At 39.7% G+C, this 22387-nt stretch overlaps 1 protein-coding gene across 2 annotated transcripts in view; it reads left to right on the forward strand.

Annotated features, from left to right (window-relative positions):
• Positions 1-22387, forward strand: part of smtnl (smoothelin, like) — a 40855-nt gene that overhangs the window by 15046 nt on the left and 3422 nt on the right. Inside the window, exons 3-8 of one of the 2 annotated variants that reach the window (XM_072455515.1) lie at positions 15617-15698; positions 17923-18162; positions 18821-18883; positions 19360-19420; positions 19496-19636; positions 20429-20552. In XM_072455515.1, coding sequence (XP_072311616.1) covers positions 15617-15698; positions 17923-18162; positions 18821-18883; positions 19360-19420; positions 19496-19636; positions 20429-20552 — 711 coding nt within the window. The remainder of the gene's footprint in view (positions 1-15616; positions 15699-17922; positions 18163-18820; positions 18884-19359; positions 19421-19495; positions 19637-20428; positions 20553-22387) is intronic. The other variant, XM_072455526.1, reaches the window with a different exon arrangement.

Raw genomic sequence — 22387 nt, forward strand, 5'->3', positions numbered from 1 at the left:
CACTGTCACCGCGGCTCCAACGCGATTAAGAGCTGAAAGAAATATGAGTATACGTGCAATAAAAGGTTCAATTAAAGGGCGCGTGACAGGTTTTTATAATTTTCACATTTTGACTTTGTGTATTTGCACCTGTTGTGTGTGTATTTGTACCTGTTGTGTGTGTATTTGTACCTGTTGTGTGTGTATTTGTACCTGTTGTGTGTGTATTTGTACCTGTTGTGTGTGTATTTGTACCTGTTGTGTGTGTATTTGTACCTGTTGTGTGTGTATTTGTACCTGTTGTGTGTGTATTTGTACCTGTTGTGTGTGTATTTGTACCTGTTGTGTGTGTATTTGTACCTGTTGTATGTGTATTTGTACCTGTTGTGTGTTACCTGTCATATAAATGATAGTTTTACACCAATCGAGCAGGTATTTGTGGAGAAAAGTTGACAAATGTGTAGAAAATGACAGGAAATGACATCACACACTAGGGACACTCAGGTCATCCAAACTTTATGCGTAATTTACACCAATGAAACAACTATTTTGACTCTCTAAACATTAATTCAACACAATAAAGTCACTCTCATTTATTATTATTTGTCAAATAAATAAATGTGACATTAGATGAGTTTTGGCCCAGTGTTTTCTGGGTAATTTCTTAGTGTAATGTCATCAATTACAAACAGGAAGTACAATGATAAACCTAAAGAAATTGCTTTACTTTGATAAAATTGGTATAATTTCTAGCAAAATTGTAAACATATTTATCTTTACTGTAGTTATAACAGTATGGCATTAAACTAACTTAAATGGCCTATGACAGGTTGACCGATTATTTGAACTAAAATGCAGTTTTATATATTTAAATATTTTCTAAAAGTTACAAAAAATATTATCCCAGAATAGCTCTTTATTTGGTTTAACATTTCACTTCCTGTTTGTAATTGATGACATCACACTAGGAAATTATCCATTTAATTATGTTTAGAATGTTAAAACAGTTGCTTCTTTTGTGTAATTTATCCATAAACTTTGTCTGGAATGAGTGTGATGTCACTTCCTGTTATTTACTACAGATTTGTCAACGTTCTCTCCACAAATACACTGCTCGATTGTAAAACTATAATTTATATGTACAACAGGTACAAATACACCAAATGGAGTAAAAAAAAATAGAACATTGAAAAATTAGAAACTTTTAGTAGACGCAATAATCAAATAACAAAGACTGCAATCCAATAGAATGTCGACTTTAAAGAACTAAATATATTGTTATTGAAAAAAAGTTACGCCTTTAGTTCTTCCTAGACTTCTGCAAACATTTTTTCTTTAGTGTGTTTTTCGACAAGTGAAAACGGACCCACAACTTGCACCTTTCCACACGACATTAGCTAAACTGGTTGTTATCGCCGCGTGTCCAAAGCGTGGATTCACCGTCTCCGTTAAACACAGCATTTACGGTCCAAACACATGTGAGATCGTGTCTGTTCGTCCCATAATTGCACTTTTATATCTGCTCCGTTCAAAGGACCCGCATATTTTTTTCCATTTTTGGCACAAAGTGTTTCTCGCGCACAGGTTTTTAGCAGAGAAATTGCAGGTTTTGTGGCTGGATAAGAACAGGTGTCGCGCGGGGCAGAACCTGATGGAAATTACAGAGCAGCTTTTCTCCGACTGGAGCTATTTCCGCTGATAAATTGTGGTATTTTAAGTCAACAATTACTTTTATATTGTCTCAGGCCTGTTCTTTTGTTACAGCATTTTATCCATAAATTTAACTTAACAAGTCTTTGTTCCAGTCCCAATATTGACACATATTAAAAGTTTATTCGTTTTTTATTTACTTTTTCCTTTTGACCTTTTTTTTTTTCTTTTCTTTTGATGTATCAATTTTGTTTAGTTTTGTTTGAGTTTTTGATTGAGTTTTTGTGAGTGAATATGAGGTGGAGGCTGGGGTATATATTTTTTTTTATCTTTGTTAGATTGTGACTGTATTGATATATTATTTTTTGTAATGTAAATTTTAAAAAGTATACTTTATTCATTTGTTTATTTAAATAGGACATGTAAATATGCCAGATTTATCCAAAAAGTCTAATTTCCATAGTCAATTATGAATTAAGGATTTATTTTATCAAGAACACATTAAAACATTTACATTTGTTTCAGTTTTTTTTTTTTTTTTTTACACCAAACTTGTGGCATCCAATGTACAAACTAATTCACCTTAAATCAGAGGAGAAGCTAAACATTTTACCCAAAAAGAAGAGAAGTATTTCAAAACGACTCAATCGCTCAAATAAAAATACAAAGTAGTGGACATAACCCAAGAAAAACGATAACTCTCTGGACGTAACATCTGTAACATTTATTATTTCAACATAGTCTAAATGAAAGAACAAGTATAAAATTGTGTGAGGACAAACCAACAGATCATAAATACAAAAATAAAATCACATTTCATGGAGTAATGCAAGGAACACAAATCATTTCACGTGCAACTGTTCAATAAGTTCAAAATGGCTGGAAAGTACTCAGAGACGTGCAACTGTATTGAATATCCGACCATAACATCCAAGCGTATTATGTGTGTAATGCTAAAGTACATTTTCATCATCACAACTTTAGTGACTCTTTAGTGATGGAGGGCGATTCTGACAGCTCGACAAAGCCCGGCCTCGGCGACCTTTCTGCGGAGACGACGAGCTATTTGCGTTTGCGCATTTGGATATTTAGAGAGAGGAGGGACGGGACGCTTTATGCAAACAGTGTGGGCCGCTATGGTAACCAATATTCACGCAAAGTCTGTTTAATGGGCCAGTGCGACGCCGGACGCTCCAGCAGCGCTCACATAACAACTGTTGCTCCGGTCGATACTTTCTGAAATTAAATGTGTAGAAGTCGCTTTGTTAAGGTCGGTATTAGTCATCTGAATTCTGGAAGTAAAGAAACATTTAAAGAACTGTCACATACATAGATATTTATTGTACGTTTTGTTCACTATAAAGTGCAATATCGACAGCTTAACAATAGAAACAGGTCCACTGACTTATTTAACGGTTTTATTACTTATAAAACAACATTTTCTTTACAGTTTGTTTGGGTTTTTTACTGCTTCTTTGGCCTGTCGGCTTTATGAGACACGACCGGGGCTGAGAGCAGGGAGGACATTCAGCAAAATGTCACTACTCACAGAATGCGGCGCTAAATACATGGTTGTTTGTTTTTTGAGAAATTGCTACGCAGCTTTTTTGTGCATTTGTGTCCAACTCGGAATCAGAATAAGTGCGTGGCTGTGGGCGGGGATAGGGGGTCGGTGAAAAGGGACATTCACGGAGCACAACAATACTACGCATTAGTCGGACCTGGAAATGGACCAGCCACTTACTGTCTAAAAAGCACTCTCTTTACCATCTTCCTGAGATTAATAGAGATGTAAACTCAATTAGTGGCGGTCATCTGTCGTCTGGAAGCAGCAGTGATACGAGTAGTAACGGTCAGAGGTGGGCAATATGTCAAAGATTAGATAATATCGTGACTGTTGTGTTGACGATATGCACAATTTGACTGTTGAGTATATTGTTAACAGTAAAAATGCTACAAAAAGAGCTGATTAAAGGTATAAAAATTGAAAAAAATTATGTTAAAAACGTCAAAATAAAGGTTTATGGTGATGTTTTTGCACTTTCGTGATTCATTTTCCTCACATTTCACGTTCGACTGACAATTAAACCTCTGCTAATGCGTCGAAAGTCACGTTTTCACACATTTCCGCCGGATTGCTGCGATACGGTCTGAATATCGTTATCGAGGCGCCGTATTCAGTTCAGTCGATATCGCCGTGCAGTCGAGTCCACGGCCCGTTCTCATGCATCAGCCACGCAACAGCTTTATCCGTCGCCGCGCACGCGATACGACCGTTCTACTTTGGGCCGTTTATCTGAGCGGCTCTGATAACGTCGAAAGCAAACGTGACCTGATCCGCACGCGAGAACAGCTAAGCCCTGATAACAGCTCGAGATGTGGGCCCGGCGCACTCATGCACCGGGTTTATTTACAGAGCAGAAAAGTACATTTGCTGTTGAAGAAAGATGGATCAATGTCGGAGCAAATGAAAGAAAAACACACAATGCTAAAAGTCACTCGATGCTACAACTTTTCGTTTCCGTTGTGTTGCTGCTTTGGCTGAAACGTTCCACGGAATGGCGTTAAACTGTCCGAGCTCCGCGTTGACTAACCAGGTCGAGTTATAGCTCAGAGCTGTGGAAAGGCGAGGCCATTTACAGTACAAATGCCACACTGTGACACATTTAAGGCAAAACAATGTCATTTTCTTTCAATTCTTCAATTCTTTCATTGTGACGAGTCATTATTTGGTCCTGAATTGAGCCCGTTTTATCCTGATGTGGACTTGGTTTAGTCCTGATCTAGTCCCAGTTTTGATGGGATTCTGTCCTGTTGTGGTTGGAGTAAGTGTGTGAAACAGTGCTAAGTCATCGAAATGAAAACTAATATATTTCTACTTTTATTCTTCTACTTATCTTATGTTCTCTCTGGTCCTGCTCGTTCTTTGTGCCTTTTTGTATTTTTAAAAAGTGGTGTGTTTTAATTTTTGTATTATTATGCTTTTCTGTTGTTCTATATTTTAGTAATAAAGTATATATAATAATAATAATAATAATAATAATAATAATAATAATAATAATAATAATAAATATAGCCGCAAGCGGCAATGATCGGCCCTCGCCACGCCGCCGCCACGCCGCAAGAGGAGGGGGCACTAACGCGCCCCAATTGTCCTTTTATTGCGCCTACTGCTGAATCTGTGACGCTGTCACATCTTCTCCCCTTTGTTTTACCATCAAAAAGCAATTTTATTTTGAATTCTTGGCACAATGTGCGGCTTTGCCACACAGACACCGTGACTCTTTGAATAAAAATGTGGATCACTTTTGATGGTCCACCCCTGAAGATGAGTCTCACCAAATTTCAGGTTAATAGGGCTAACGCCCTAAGAGGAGTTTGTGAAAGTATAAAGTGTAAACATGTTCTGGCGATTTCCCCATTGGAATAACATGGAAGGTTTCGGTCATCGTTACGGCAACGCCATAACAATTATGACATGGCTCTCATTGACTTTTTTGATGGGGATGCTAAAATTGAGTTGTGTGTCAAATTTCATATAATTTCGCAAAACTAAACATTTAACCTCCATATAAAATCTGTAGGGGGCGCTGTGGCGCCAAATGAATTTATTTCACTTCAAGTGGGTTTAGGGCAAAGAGTTTAACAACTGATTCTAATTTGACGCAATTCGGACTTTATCTGCGCAAACGGCAGAAATTTTAAATATGGAAGATTTCTGAAATTCTTGCTACAGTTTGCGGCTTCGCCGCACAGAGACCGTGACAGGTATCAATGTAATTTGGATAACTTTTGATGTCCCACTCCTCAGTAGCATTTTCACCAAATTTCAGCTTTTTAGGGCCAACGCCCTGGGAGGAGTTCGTAAAAGTACGACGTTTGGACAAACTCCGAAATCATGTTTAGCCATTTTTGAAGCAATATGGCCGACATTTGGTTGGGCGGACGGCGTTGCCGTAATAATATTTTTTACTTCTCTTGTCACCATCTACCTCTGCGCCAAATTTCATGATTCTACGATCAGATTTTTTTTGGGTCATTTCCCATCTCTCAATGCATTTTTGGTAGCTTTTGGGGGCGCTGACGCGCCAATTTTTTTTATTTTAGAAAAGGGAAATAGCCAGAATGTAGAGAGGCACGATTTTTAGAGGTGTGCAAATTTTTGTGACTTTTCGTCAATGTTCACTGGGTGAAAAATAGGGGGGTTGGTCTCGAGAAGAAGAAGAAGAAGAAGAAGAAGAATTAAAGCCGCAAGCGGCATCCAACGGCCCTCGCGGGCCGCCGGCCTTCCGACTCTGCGCTTTCGACTTGATAAAGATGGCGCCCTTATTGTGTGTTGAATAAAAAAAGAACTTGACAGACGGCGACACATTGGACATGGCCAATCCAGTGCAAATGAACACAAGTGTCAGTCAAATTTGCTGCGCCGCCGCACAGAGACCGTAGCACTTGGAATAAAAATATGGATAACTTTTGATGCCGCGCTTGTGTAGATAATTTTTCCCAAAGTAAAGCTTGATCGAGCTATTGCCCACGGAGGAGTTTGTTAAAGTGTGAAGCGTAAATGTGAACATTTCAAGGATTTGGCGTTTTTCCCATTTGTGACAGTATATTTGCAGCTCCACGGCACAGAGACCGTACCACTTAAAATCAAAATATGGATAACTTTTGATGCCCCGTTTGTGTAGATGATTTTCCCCAAATATGAGCTTGATCGGGCAATCGCCCTAGGAGGAGTTCATTAAAGTGTGAAGCGTAAAAATGTGGTGATTTGAGCGATTCTACGATTTTCCCATAAGGATAACATGGGATGTTTCTGTCAACGCTACGGTTACGCCGTACAAAATATGACTTTGGCTCTCATACTTGTATGATCAGGATGGCAAATTAGAATTTCGTTCAAAATATCATGTCATTTGGAAAAACTCTATTGTTTATAGGCCACTCTGAAGGCCAAATAGTCAGAATTCTGGGAAACGTTTGCGGCTCCGTCGCACAAAGACCGTAAAAGTTATCCTTAAAATTTGGATAACTTTAGATACACCACTTGTCTAGAGGACGTACACCGATTTTGAGGTTGGTGGGCAAAACGCACTAGGAGGACTTCGTTAAAGTGTAAAACATAAAAATGTGGTAATTTGAGAGATTTTGTGGTTTTCCCATAGGGATAACATGGGAGGTTTCTGTCATCGCTACGACTACGGCGTAAAAATTTAGGCATTTTTGTGATTGGCTTTTGTGATCGGGACGGCAAAATAGAATTTTGGGTAAAGTTTAGACAATTTTGGTAAAACTAATTTTTGACCTTCAATGTTAATTTAAAGGTCACTCTGTAGGGGGCGCTATCACTGCCATTTCAATTTTGTCAGCCTAAACTGGTCCAAACTAGAAAGTTTAACAACTGATTCAAATTTGGTCCTAATCGGACTGGTTTTGATCAAATGGGAGCAATTTTTAGACCTGCAATATTCCAAAATAAGTTGTCCAACTTTGCGGCTGCGCCGCACACAGACCGTAAAAGGTATCTCAAAAAATTGAATAACTTTAGATGCCCCACTTGTCCAGAGGACGTACGCCGATTTTGAAGTCGGTGGGCAAAACGCCCTAGGAGGAGTTCGTCAAAGTTTGACGTAAACAAAATGGCTAACTCAGCTTGTTTTCATTTTCAAAGGAAGATGGCGGCCATAGGGTAAGTTTGGGGGCGTGGCCACAATGATTTTTTTTGTTTATCCTCACGAGAGGAATGCGTGTCCCGAATTTCGTAGCTTTACGCCAAAGTTGACCTCGGGGCGTCTCCCATAGGCGCAATGTATTTTGACTTTTGTCGGTGGCGCTGTCGCGCCATTTTTTAACGAAAAAAAAAATGGCCCAGAGAAAATAAAATTTTTCGCCGATTCTGAATTTTGGGCAAAGTTTGGTGAGTTTTTGAGCATGTTCAGGGGGTCAAATTAGAGATCAAAGCGCTGAAGAAGAACAAGAAAAATAATAATAATAATAATAATAATAATATTTTTAGCAAAAACAATATAGCCGTTTTTACTATAACAACAAATGATACATCGTTTGAAAGCTCTAAGCCTTCCCGATGCCGCCATGGGGTGGAATCATCATTACGAGCGCTTACGCGCTCGTCACTCCCTATTCCGTCGGGATGCCCCGCCCACTCCCCATAGACTTCCATTGATTTGAGCAGATACAAGCATGGCCCATGCCTGCGGCATGGATTCTCGCGTACGGGACGATGCCAGGAGGGTTTTTGGAGGAATGCAGCGCTTCGCGCTGCTGTTGTCAACAATTAGTGAATGGGCTACGCCCATTCACTAATTGTTGACTATTTCTGTCATAGCAGGAGTAAGTATGCATGATCCATGCCTTCGGCATGGGCTAGTTCACTGTACTTGCCAGGGGCGACGGGGTACCAAACATGCGGGCTGCGCCCGCATGTTTGGTCAGACAGTTGCAACGCTGCCTTCGGCAGCGTTGCGGGAGCAATAGGCCCTCCCCCTGCTGGGGCTCGGGCCTAAATATAGCCGCAAGCGGCAATGATCGGCCCTCGCTACGCCGCCGCCACGCCGCAAGAGGAGGGGGCGCTAACGCGCCCCAATTGTCCTTTTATTACGCCTACTGCTGAATCTGTGACGCTGTCACATCTTCTCCCCTTTGTTTTACCATCAAAAAACAATTTTATTTTGAATTCTTGGCAAAATGTGCGGCTTTGCCGCACAGACACCGTGACTCTTTGAATAAAAATGTGGATCACTTTTGATGGTCCACCCCTGAAGATGACTCTCACCAAATTTCAGGTTAATAGGGCTGACGCCCTAAGAGGAGTTTGTGAAAGTCTAAAGTGTAAACATGTTCTGGCGATTTCCCCATTGGAATAACATGGAAGGTTTCGGTCATCGTTACGGCAACGCCATAACAATTATGACATGGGTATCATTGACTTTTTTGATGGGGATTCTAAAATTGAGTTGTGTGTCAAATTTCATAGAATTTCGCAAAACTAAAAATTGAACCTCCATATAAAATCTGTAGGGGGCGCTGTGGCTCCAAATTAATTTATTTCACTTCAAGTAGGTTTAGGGCAAAGAGTTTAACAACTGATTCTAATTTGACGCAATTCGGACTTTATCTGCGCAAACGGCAGAAATGTAAAATTTGGGAGATTTCTGAAATTCTTGCTACAGTTTGCAGCTTCGCCGCACAGAGACCGTGAGAGGTATCAATGTAATTTGGATAACTTTTGATGTCCCACTCCTCAGTAGCATTTTCACCAAATTTCAGCTTTTTAGGGCCAACGCCCTGGGAGGAGTTCGTAAAAGTACGACGTTTGGACAAACTCCGAAATCATGTTTAGCCATTTTTGAAGCAATATGGCCGACATTTGGTTGGGCGGACGGCGTTGCCGTAATAATATTTTTTACTTCTCTTGTCACCATCTACCTCTGCGCCAAATTTCATGATTCTACGATCAGATTTTTTTGGGGTCATTTCCCATCTCTCAATGCATTTTTGGTACATTTGGGGGCGCTGACGCGCCAATTTTTTTAATTTTAGAAAAAGGAAATAGCCAGAATGTAGAGAGGCACGATTTTTAGAGGTGTGCAAATTTTTGTGACTTTTCGTCAATGTTCACTGGGTGAAAAATAGGGGGGTTGGTCCCGAGAAGAAGAAGAAGAAGAAGAAGAAGAAGAAGAAGAAGAAGAAGAAGAAGAAGAAGAAGAAGAAGAAGAAGAAGAAGAAGAAGAAGAAGAAGAAGAAGAAGAAGAAGAAGAAGAAGAATATTCCGATGCGAAAACAATGTTTCCCATTTTCCAAATATCATAAACTATACATTTTCGGAAAGCGCTCGCGCTTTCCTACCTCATGGTGTGGGTCCCTGGTCACTGATGGGTACTTTCGTTAATTTTGAGTGGGCTCCGCCCACTTTGTGTTTTTGGCCCTCTATACAGTAATAATGTTCAATTTTCGCATTACATGCTTATATGCACGGAACATGCAAGAGATGGGGAACGTATTCGTGAGCTACTTAGCGCAAATGAGTGCTTTATATGGGGATGACGACCGCTTCGCGGTCGTCATCTCAATGTAAAGTGCTCGTTTAGTGCGCACTTTTGCACGGGCTTCGCCCGTTTACAACGGTAATGTTCCATTTTCCTACTACTAATTAGTATGCACGGGGCGTGCATGAGTGGAGGAGTGCGTTAGTGAGTGTTTGGAAGTGGGCGAGCGCTTCGCGCTCGATTTCGTGCGCACTACGTGCGCACTTTCGCAGCCGTGCTTCGCACGGCCTTACGAGATTAAGGTAAGATAAGATAAGATATTCCTTTATTGTCCCACATGGGGAAATTTCATTGGTGCAACGCAGGTAGATACAGAGATAGATCCAGAAGAACAGATCACTTATAGGAAGTCTGAAAAACACTTTCAGTAGAAGATCTCCTATAAATAAACAAAAACTCCCATAGACAAATAAATAAATAAATACCATTGCATGTGATCCCGACAGTAATTGCACATGAATTGCACATGAATTTCACAGTAATTGCACATGAATTCCAACAGCAATTGCACATATGACAGAATTGCACATCAATAGGCCTCTCGCCAGCTTGTGGCGCTCTGGCCTAATAATAATAATAATAATAATAAAGTATATAATTTAAACAAGCATTTGAAATAATAATACGGTCTTAAAATCTATACGTTTTCTTAAAATCATAGACATTGAGATGTTACTACTTCATGTAAACAACCATAATAATAATGTCTACGCAAAACACATGTCAATAAAATGCATGATATTGTGTAATGTGTACGTAAGTGTGCGTAAGTGGCGTTTCCATTCGTGTGTATTTGAGAGTACCGTTGTTACACATAATATGCCGGTGGTTGCTTAGGCCTGTATCGTCGTCCATATCTCTGTACAAATATTTGAACTGTGGCTGATAATATTAGTCTTTGTTGAACACAGTGAGCTCATTATTATGAACAAGGCATATGGCTGCGATCGGATATCTGAAGAAAAAAAACCTCAAGGCACAATTATGTAACGAATGATAAGCAAAAAAAGTGGAGAAACTGAGTGGAATAACAGAAGAACAGGCTAAACCGGGTCAACGTTGAGTTCAAATATGGGATTTACTGTAAAGTCTTACGCAAAGTCATCACACATGTGGAATTAGGGGAAGGGTTTTTACAAAGCATCACAAAATTAGCAAAATGTTTGATTAAGCTTAAGACTATGGGAACTTTACTACTTCTGTGGTGCAATAAAACAAAAAAAGAGCTGATTAAACCGGCAACAGTGTAATCTTGGAGTACAGTGATGAGTTAATAAAGCATGAACAAAGACTTAACTCATAATGAACAAATGGTTTATTAAGACGGATTCAGGTTTAGCAACTATTTAATTAATACCACCTCTTATTTGAGTAGAAACCAAGCCTAAATCATTGAATAAAAGATTTTCCATTATGATTTCATTCTTTGTTCATGCTTTACTGAGGCTATTTAAGGGTAAGTGATTATAAAGTGAGTGAATTGTCTGCAATTTTGTGTTTAATGTTATATTTCAGTCATTTTGGTGCAGTGCTTTAACCCCACTGACAGATTCTAGCACAGTTTGGATGCCGAAATACTGTATAATTATCACCAGTTGGATAAAAATGAGTCCAAGTTTTGTTGCAAATGGGGCTGGATCAAAAAGAACCGCATTATTTCTTTGCTCTTTCCGTCACAAACAAACCGAACAACAAACAAATACTGGCTCGGCCCATGTTGGCTCGGCCCGCGTTGGCTCGGCCCGCGTTGGCTCGGCCCGCGTTGGCTCGGCTGCGGCGAATGCTTCAGGAGTTAATCTTCTCAGACGTGGTGTGAAGCGCGGCGTATCTCTGTCTCCGTGTTCTGCCAGAGACTTCAGATTGTAACCGCTTTACAGGAACCACTGACCTGCTCCACTATCACGTTCCCCTCGCACCAGCCCGGGACTCTGTGAAGCCCCCCGCCCAGAGCGCCATCAGATAACCAGCTGTTCCCACCTCACTAGGGCCGTTTCCCATAATGCAATTCTCTATTTTCCATTTGTTTCGTAACATGGAATAAAGTGGCACGATCCGAAATACTTTTTTTGCACCGTTGTAGTGGTTCAAAGTGGAGCAAAGACTGATTTTGTGTCATCAACAGTGAGACGCAGGGATGCTCGATCACGGAAAACATATACAATTACTAAAATAATGAATTAAATCGTGATTACTCAAACGATTATTTGTGAAAATTAAATTAATGTTTGATGTATCTCACAGAAATAGACTGTCCTCCGTAAGCCAACGATATGTGAGCAACTTTTCCACTTTTCTACGTCAGGTGTGTCCAAACTTTTTTTACCACGGGCCGCATTTGGCCCCCGGGCCGTAGTTTGGAAATGCCTGATGTACGTACGTTTTGAACTAATTTAAGAGTTAATATTAATCATTTCGATTCCACAAGCTTTATAATTAATCAGAGCAATAATTTTAATTTTAGGTAATTCAATTTGATTAATTGCACAGTCCACGTGCAGCCTGCTGTTCATTTGTCTTTTAATTTGTCCTTTTCTATTCTACAAAATAAATCTTTTCATGTTTGGTATATTTGTCTTAACCTGGCCAGGGACAATAGATGAAAATGAGCATCTTTTACTCTACTGTAACTTACACACGTTCATTAAAGGCAGTGTCCTTACCAAATAAATAAAAGTGATTACATACAAATGGAATGGGCTGAGCGGGCTAAATCGCTGAATTTTACTGATCAAAAAGTCACAAACCTGTAGGAGAAATTTGAAAAGTACCAATTGGAATGAAACAAACAAATAATAGTTTTTGGCTCTCGTTTATGGCATGGCTTTAGTAGTAGTAGTAGTAGTAGTTGTAGTAGTAGTAGTAGTGGTAGTTGTAGTAGTAGTTGTAGTAGTTGTTGTAGTTGTTGTAGTTGTTTTAGTTGTAGTAGTGGTTGTAGTAGTTGTAGTAGTTGTAGTAGTAGTAGTAGTAGTAGTAGTAGTAGTTGTAGTTGTAGTAGTTGTTGTTGTTGTAGTAGTTGTTGTAGTAGTGGTTGTAGTAGTAGTGGTTGTAGTAGTAGTAGTAGTTGTTGTAGTTGTTGTAGTTGTTGTTGTTGTTGTTGTTGTTGTAGTTGTTGTTGTTGTTGTAGTTGTTGTAGTTGTTGTTGTTGTAGTTGTAGTAGTTGTTGTAATTGTTGTAGTTGTATTAGTTGTTGTAGTAGTTGTAGTAGTTGTAGTTGTTGTTGTTGTTGTTGTAGTTGTAGTAGTGGTTGTAGTTGTTGTAGTTGTAGTAGTTGTAGTCGTAGTAGTAGTAATAGTAGCAGTAGTGATTGTAGTAGTAGTAGTAGTAGTAGTGATTGTAGTAGTAGTAGTATTAGTAGTAGTGATTGTAGTAGTAGTAGTAGTAGTAGTAGTGATTGTAGTAGTAGTAGTAGTAGTAGTAGTTGTAGTAGTAGTGATTGTAGTAGTAGTAGTAGTAGTAGTAGTTGTAGTAGTAGTGATTGTAGTAGTAGTAGTAGTAGTAGTAGTTGTAGTAGTAGTGATTGTAGTAGTAGTAGTAGTAGTAGTAGTAGTAGTAGTAGTAGTAGTAGTAGTAGTAGTAGTAGTAGTAGTGATTGTAGTAGTAGTAGTAGTAGTAGTAGTAGTAGTAGTAGTAGTAGTAGTGATTGTAGTAGTAGTAGTAGTAGTAGTAGTAGTAGTAGTGATTGTAGTAGTAGTAGTAGTAGTAGTAGTAGTAGTAGTAGTAGTAGTAGTAGTAGTAGTAGTAGTAGTAGTAGTAGTAGTAGTCACCTTTTGTGTTGATGGGCGGAACCTTGAGTCCAAAAAATGCAAAGAAAGAACCTGGACCTGTTAAGAATACTCGCCACAGAAGTATTGCAGATTTGAAGCTCATAATAAAGTGTAAATAGTAACAGATGACCTTGTGTGACCCCTTTTGAGGTTAAAGATTCTGTGCGCGCCTAAAAAGCGAACAAAACAAACCACTTTACAGTCATTCCGATCGCTCTCGTGCTTTCGTCCCTGGATTAAGTGGTTTTTCATTAGCATCAACAATCAGAGCAGCTGCAGTTGCATCGAGTCCAAATATTACGACGCTGTGTAAACAAGGTGCCGCGTCTTGTACATCGACGTGCGGTGAAAAAAACGACTTTCCCCCCCGCGTGAACGGCCAAGACTCGAGTGCAACCAGCTGCTCCCACACGTGGAAATAACTGGATACTTTTACTCAAATATTTTTCACAAGCCACTGGATTAAGTACTTTCTAGGCCAAAAAGTACCTGTGGAAGTGGCAGTAATTGTTCTATAGTAAAAGTTGTTAAAAAGCGCATATTTCAACATACTCCATATAAAAGGAAGCTTGAAACAGTTACTTTTTTGAGCTTTTAATCGTGTTATAGCATATAGTTTCCTCGTCAAAAACATACCTGGAGTTGTTTTTAGCTTCATTTATGCTTGTTTCAATAACCCTGTTTACGAGGTTCTCTCCCTCCCTCTCCCGAGCCTCACAAAAAACACTTCTTTCCAGGTTTGAGACGTCATGCTGACGTTTAAAGGTGTACAAAGTTGTGCTTCAGCTGATACCGTTGCTGGTTCCAGTCCGGGACAGTGCATGGGGGGGAAAAGTATCTATTGCACATTTTTACAAACAAAAGCCGTTTCCAAAGTGCTGCACATAGTGAAATAAACCGGAAAATAGAAGAAAAATAGTAAAACTGAATAAAAACAACAGAGTGAAAACAATAAAACCATAAAATAGACTAATATAGGTATAAATTAAATCAAAACAAATCACCAAAAGACAACAGAGGATTACACAACTCAGCTTCAGACAGGATTTATACATTATATAAGTATTTACTGAATTTTGAGTCAGTTTATTAAAAATAAAAAGTTTTGTCCTTGTATATAACTAGTACAGCAAAGATTTTAAACCTGAGATAGTCTTGTTTTAGACCTGGTTTTGTTCTGGTAAGACATATTATCTTATTTGTATCACTATTTTAAATGATAATACCAATTGATTATACATCTTGTAATGCAGACGTATGTGTTTTATTCTTAAACTTCATTTCAAAAAGCGATGTTTTTAGAGAAAAGGATGTCAAAGCAAAGTGTTATGACTAGTATCTTTTCACGTATAACAAAGGAGAAGAGATGAGTCGTTGCACAGGCTGGAGATGATTAATAAACCGAGACACAAGATTAAGACATTCAGTTTCTATTTGGAAAAGGCATTGACGCTAAGATCTTCTCACACCACGTCATAGAATCTCTTCCGAGAAATCTGCAGTCGAGCGTTACGCAAGCCGACAATGATCTCACTTTGTTTTGGCTGAAGATATAAAAACACTCTTGAGTTGGAGACGGGTTCAAATCAGTGACTCAAGACACATCTGAGATTTCTAGAACGATCAAACAGTAAAAAACTAAAAGAAAAAACAAAAAGAAAACCATGAAGCCAAACCAAACATTTAACAGTCAAAGCTTCAGTCACAATACAAACTGGAGCGTAAATAATAGGGACCAAAACAAACTACAAACGTTTATTCATTGCTCACATTGGTCTTAAATTATATTATTAACATACCTGGAGTTGTGTCTTGCTTCATTCACACTTTTGAATTTTACAGTTTTGTGATGTCAAAGGTCGAGGGTTTAAGTCCCTGAATCATCACTAGACTCGTTCCGAGCATTTCCGCCGTCACATCGCGATCATTACGACCGCGTGCTTACATTGGCGTGTCGGGGGCAGGCTAGCTTTTGTGTATTGCCCCATGGTAGTTCCCTCTGCAGCCAGTAGATGGAGTTCTAAGATGAACAGCTCACGGATATAAAACCACAGAGGAACTGGTTAAAAGCCACTAACATACAAATAATGCATGTGTCTTTTAGGGTTAAGGCTTTATTTTATTATTTAACGTTATCATATCTTGTGTGTTTTGCAGAGTAATGAGCGAGAGGAAACCACTGATGTGGACCTGGCCTCGACCAATGGGAGCTTGGAGAATGGACACGCCCATACAACAGGTTACAACCGCTTCAATATCTGATGCATACTGTATTTTTTAAAATTTCCGTTAGAATGTGCTCCGTTTAGGTTCATTTTGATGATTTACTGCCCTATTTACTGAGTTATTGATTATATTTATTTTGGACATATAATAAATAACGAAACATGAAAAAACAATAAAATATCCCGACTGTAAAGGCAAAAAAGTTGTTTATGTAAATTCTTGGCAAAAGTAGATGTCCAAGCATTTTTAACGTGCATCTTCTGCATATAACTTTAATACTGGAAGTGTCCTTGAGGGTTCATGTCTGGATGACCAAAGATACAACCAGATTGTAAAAGAAATTCAAATGAAAAGCTTTGATGTGTTGATGGAGAAACAGGACTTTTACAGGACGTTTGCTGCTATTTACACATTATTACGACCAAGAAATTAAACAAAGCAACGCTGGCTATGAGTCTCTGATTGAACTTTCAAGGGGAATTAAACTATATAGTAAATACATTAATAATCTGGACGTCCATTCTACTAAATACATTAAAAGTAACAAAGAAAGAGAAGGTTATTCTGTTTTGACCGATGAAGAATGGGAACATGTACATTATACTTCACAATGGAGGACACCGAGCCAAAGTGCTCACTATTCACAAGGAAATGCTAACTGCCGGAGAAAGTGTTGGTTGCCAGGCGACCCTTAACCCTTAACCTGTGTTTTGGGACTCTCCTGTCGTCCTTGAACGTTGTACTGAGATTAACAAAGCGTCGCAAATAGTATTAGCCTCAGAACTATGTATCTGGGCCTCAAAACTCCTGCCATGGACACGGTGGATGGATACAGTTTGGAGCAGGGAAAAAGATGACACAAACTGAACCAACGATCATGGACTGGACCGATGTTATAATATTAGGGCTGGGCAAGTTAACGCGTTATTATCGCGTTAACTCATCACTTATTTAATGCAATCAATTATTTTAACGAGCATTAACGCAGGTGGGATTCCCCTGGTCCCTGGCACCAGTTCTAAAGCCTCGTACAAACCGCTGCGGCCGAATCACGCCTGACGCAGAATTTAAGCGCGTGCACATTAGAAAGACAAACGCACTGGACGCGTGTTCTCGACGCGCCGGATTCATGTCCGTAAAATACACAGAGCATGTGCAGACGTGCGTCCGAGTCGTCCTGCGCATGCTTAGTGGAGTCGAGTCGTCCTGCACATGCTCAGTGGAGTCGAGGCGTCCTGCACATGCTCAGTGGAGTCGAGTCGTCCTGCACATGCTCAGTGGAGTCGAGGCGTCCTGCACATGCTCAGTGGAGTCGAGTCGTCCTGCACATGCTCAGTGGAGTCGAGTCGTCCTGCACATGCTCAGTGGAGTCGAGTCGTGGGGGTCCCGCCGGGGGCCCGCGTGTGCAGGTCCCGACGGGCGCCAAAGCTGGGGAGATCCGCGAGAAGGGCCCGCGCGCGTATCAGCTGAAAATGTGAATAATCTGGTGCCTTAGCAACTGGCTTAGTGCAGAGGAGTAAAAAAACACCCAGTTTTAGGAATCTAAAAACTTTTCTGGTTCTTTTCAACGCCCTGGCAGTGGCAATAAGCTTTAGTTTTGTGTTTGATAACATTGTTTAAGTTCAAATGTACACAATGTATTTATTTGTATTTAACTGGTTAAGTGTTTGTTTGCACAACTAATGTTATGGCGCTTTAGTGTCAAGTTCTAAGAATGTACAAATTGTACTGAAGTGTTTTCTGGTTTAGGGACATTTGGTACTAGACTGGTTCTGCTGCTTCTAAAATGTGTTTGGAGCGTCTAATGTTTAATGAGATTACAATGTTTCTGACGTTACCTCTGAAGTGGCCTGTTCATCTTTAATGATTGTGGCTCAGGATTTTGTGGCAACTGAATACTTCATATTTTATTTAACTGCTACTGAATAAAAATGCTGAAGCACTTTACACTTCTTTTGAATTCATTTTGAATTTTGCACGTAAAAATGCGATTAATCGTGATTAATCAGGGAAATAATGAGATTAATAGCGATTAAAAAATGTAATCGTTGCCCAGCCCTATATAATTTACATTCAGAATTTGGAAATGGACTAATTTGATAGACTTTGATAGACCAAGTAGGAGGACTATGACGAACGACATGTTTAGGACTATATTTTACTGTTATTGTTTAACAAAACTGAAAAACTGTCTGTAATTTCACATCTTTTGGGATTCGCTCGTCTCGTTCGTCCAGATTATTCGGCGGCGGTGAACGGAAAGCTGTCGCCGCCCGCTGACCTGCCCCTGAACACAGCGCCCTCTGCAGCTCGGATGCCGCACCTTCCGATCACAGCCACCACAAAGACGGCGGAGGTCCGAGCTCAGGGATCTCCCATCAGCCCCAGCGGCGGCGCCCGGTCCCCCGCGTCGGACAGTCCTCCTCTCGGCCAATCAGCGAGCGGCCAGCACTCGCCTGCAAGAGTCGAGTCTCCAGGTGAGACTGATACGAGAAAAGATTAGCATCACAAAACACAATAGTTGTAACATTACTCCAGAAGGAATGCGTCAGAAAATAATTATGCATCAGCCTAAATATTTGTAACTACATTATAGCCAGAAATAGTTGGAAATAAACTAATTAATCCCAGATTCCTACAGTTAGAATGGTAAAGGAGTAGTATGTTACTCATCAAGGAAAGCACCAATACACTAACTGCTAATTATTTTTTAACAACAATTATATATAATGTAAGATTTTATGGGGAAAATAGAAAAGTCTAACAACATTCAGACTTTAGAGGAACAAAGTTGACTATTTTAAAAGTCTGTATTGTTCATGTTCAGATCATTTACGTTATAAGCCATTTTTATTTGCTTTTGATGAGGCAAAATACGATAAAAATCATTTTCACTTTAATATTTAATAGGATTAAGTAAATAATTATGTATGGCACTTTTTTATGGACAAAGCACACGATACAACTAATGCAGTCAAAGTTCTGCTTATGTGTCTTTATAAAATGCAGAAAAAGTGAAAGTTGAATGCAATAATATTTTCAAATGACACATTAGACAAAACTAAATTAAGTCCATGTGTATTTTTAGTGTATACGTAAACATGTTATATCTATATAAGCTTTTGTCTGCTGTAGCCCCCTCAGTGAAGACCTGGACTCCGGCTCCAGTCCGGACCCTGGGATCTCCTCGGCTTCAGGGTGAGTAAAGTAAAAGTAACATTACATTTTAAGTATCCGTACGCTGCTTGAATACAATTTAAAGAGGATACTTTTTTACTTTTACTTCACTGCCTTGGAGCTGGTATCTGTACTATTTGCTCCTCTACATTTTTAAAAAGGACTGAAAAGTAAACGTGCATTCTGTCTAATTTTAGACAATGACTTTCTGTCTAAAGATTTTGAGTTCAAGCCCCAGCTTTGGGCAAAAAGGTGACAGGAAATCGAGAAAATAATTTACTAAAAAATTTGGATTTTTTTAAATCACATTTCACGCTTTAATAGTTATCACAATACGTTTCACTCTAAAATCAAAATGTCAAAACACGTACTTCAATACTTTTACTCAGTAGATTTGAATTATTTCTGATACTTTTACTTGTACATTTTTATTCCCTGTATCCGTGCATATTTACATAACCAAATCGAGTCAAATTAAAGTCCTCTGTGTCCGACAGAAAATACCTACTCAGCTCCAGCCAAGTGCGTCACATACTCTGGACTTCCACTGCCGGACAGGTAACCAAAAGACCTACGTTTAGTGCCAATATTAGAGCGTGTACGTGGTCCTGACGTTGGGTTCTCCTCTCACAGGGACGGCGATGTGGTCAGCGAGCGGCCGGGGGGGGAGCGGAGGCGGGAGCTGGTCCGATCTCAAACTCTGCCCAGAAACATCGGCGCTCAGGCTCGACGCGCCATCTTTGAGAAACTGGAGTCGGGAGCTAATCACAACAGGTACGCTAACGTTCACCTTTTGATATTCTCCTTTTGGTTTCCTTTATATTTTGCTGTGAATCATCTGCGTTTATCTTCCACGACTGCTTTTCTCGCACCAACAAACCTCATATTCCGCTCTCAATATCCATAAATCGTCCTCTGCGTCTCGGCAGCTCTGACCTCGTTCACACGTGACATTTTGATGTTTAACCGGAACTAAACGCAGAACTAAATCTGGATCGGTTTACAATTTTGATACTGGATTGGCTTCTTTTTTCATGGCAAGCTATGTGTTCGTTCAATCTTTAAACGCTGGAAATGGTCGTTTCTTCGGCGATGCTTGATCTGAGCTCATAAATACAAGCATTTTGTGCAGTGATTGTCTGACTTTTAGGTCCCGTGCGTTTATATCTCTATACATCTCCATATCAGGCAAAAAAAAGACAAAACCAAGACTAGAACGAGACCAAACCAGGACCAGTTGTGATCGGACCGTCTTCTGACCATATTCAAACCGTCTCAGTAGGTTTGCGTTCATGTTTTGGAGGGACGTGATGGGCGGCAGTGGACAATACAACTCTGTGTGGGATTCACTGTTTTGGGAAGAAATATCGAAACAGAAAATCCAAAACAATATTGAACCTATTCATAATTTGTCAGGGATTGGCTCTACACGCTCTGTATATTCATCGTATGTCTCAAAGTCCTTTCAACTCTTTAGTGTTGAATAATGGCACCACTTTATGAAGCTATTGTGGTTTTTCTTTCGTTTATGCTCGGGTTAAAACCTCTGTCTCTTCTCCGTTGCAGGAGTCCCAAAGCCGTGGAGTCGAAGCCCAAACTGAAGCGCTCTCAGAGTTTTGGCGTGTCCAGTGCCAGCAGCATCAAACAGGTGCTGCTGGAGTGGTGCCGCTCCAAGACCATCGGATACCAGGTACTATTGACCGCTTAGACCAGGGGTGTCCAACCAATCCATCATTTTGAAACCTACAACGGGGCAGAGTGCCACAGACAAACCAACAATGACCAATTTGTTGAATAATTCAACAAATTAGAAATCTTGCATTTGACATAGTTTTGATGCCTCCACAGCTTAAATAAGACTTGGAATATTAATAATAGGCTGGTATAACAAAATGCTTTTTCCAATTTTACAGTAAAAAGTACTACTTTTTGTGGTTTGGACCAACTTAGCAGGAAGCCAGAGGGCCAACAAAAATTGTTGTGAGGGCCGCATTTGGCCCCCGGGCCGTAGTTTGGACGTGCCTGGCCTAGATGTATGAAGATAGAACTTATCCATCAGTATTTGCGGTGCATAGTTGACTGAAGTGGACTTTTGTAAAACTGCAGATCACAGACATACTGGGGAAAGACGATTCCCACAAGACGAGACATGGAATCGGGCGAGATTTTGACATAATTATACATACATTGTGCGATTTTGGCCTCACAATTTTTATTTATTTCAATTTTTTGTCCAATCCATGGGGAAAAAAATCAAATCCAAGCAATTTAATCTGACATTTTTTAAGATAGACTTTTATTCTCTTTTTAGTCTCTTCCTTACTTGTTTTCATTGTCTGAAGTTAGAATGACTCTCCCGTGGCAGAGCTTGAATCCGCCTGCCACCCAGGACTTCAGATACTTACGTAACGCTTGTGCCATGTTGACTTGTGTTTTACCCGTTAAAATGGACTGGTTTGACTGAAGAAGGGACTGAACTTCTGTAACCTCCAGCGCTCGCTCTGCCGGCTGCTACATGTGGTTTTGGTTTGACTTTTATTAAGTAGACGCTCGCCGCACACACTGAAATGCACTCAGAGGGAGAGCGAGATGTCCGTTTGATTTGAAGCAGAAATAGCCCAAAATGACATTATTTTAAAAGAATCCTGCAGACACAAAGAAAGCCCCCGAAAGCAGGACAAAACCACGTCTGTTTTGTCTGTCGTTGTCGTGAGGAGTAACCGGCCCGACGACTTTATGGAAACCACATTAAAGTGTCTTTTAAGGGTTGAAAACAGAATTTAAATGTGAGTCATAAGGTGAGATCTTGATTGAACACGTAAAAATCTGTTGTGTTTTTTATGGCCAAGTATATTTCGAGGGTATGAAAATGTGCCACGATGTAAGTTTTATATGAAATTGGCCATTGCTCAAAACATAATGAGGCATGAATAAAAGTGTTTCTGCAGCAGGCTCTTGGAGTGAAACCAAACATTTCCCAGTTTGCATAAAGCGTTTGGAAGAAAATACTGCATATTTTGTGATTTTTGGGGAAACTGACTTGAAAAGTTGGCTTTTTAGGGTTAAAAATATTGAATGATAAAACATTTTTGATGAATGTAAAGCATACGGTGAGATCTTGCTTGAAAAAATACAAAAACAGTTGGGAAAAATATGAGTCTCCCACTGTTTTACAGCCCAATCCATGTATGAGTACAAAACGTAACATTTTTAAAGGTTTTATTGAGGATTAAAACAATTACATTTTTGCCTTCTTGCTTCTTATTAATTGTAAACCATCCGTCGAATTTCAGTCAATCATGCAACGCAGACTTGACAATCTTTTCATGATTTAAATAGCCAGAAACTGTAGTAAAAGTGTAGTATCAGTCAGTTGTTGCCTTAGTTTGACCGGCATTTGAGTTAAATAGAGTTTCATAATGTTTATTTTTGATAAAAAACACCTAAAATCGTGTGCCTGCCATGAAAGTTGAGATTTCTGATCTGTTTGCTCAGGTTTATTTGCTGTTAAATGCTGTGGTTTCA

Source organism: Eucyclogobius newberryi, unplaced genomic scaffold, assembly GCF_026437365.1.
Source record: "Eucyclogobius newberryi isolate DKJ021-1_F unplaced genomic scaffold, fEucNew1.0.hap1 SCAF_10, whole genome shotgun sequence".
Classification (NCBI taxonomy): Eukaryota; Metazoa; Chordata; class Actinopteri; order Gobiiformes; family Gobiidae; genus Eucyclogobius; species Eucyclogobius newberryi.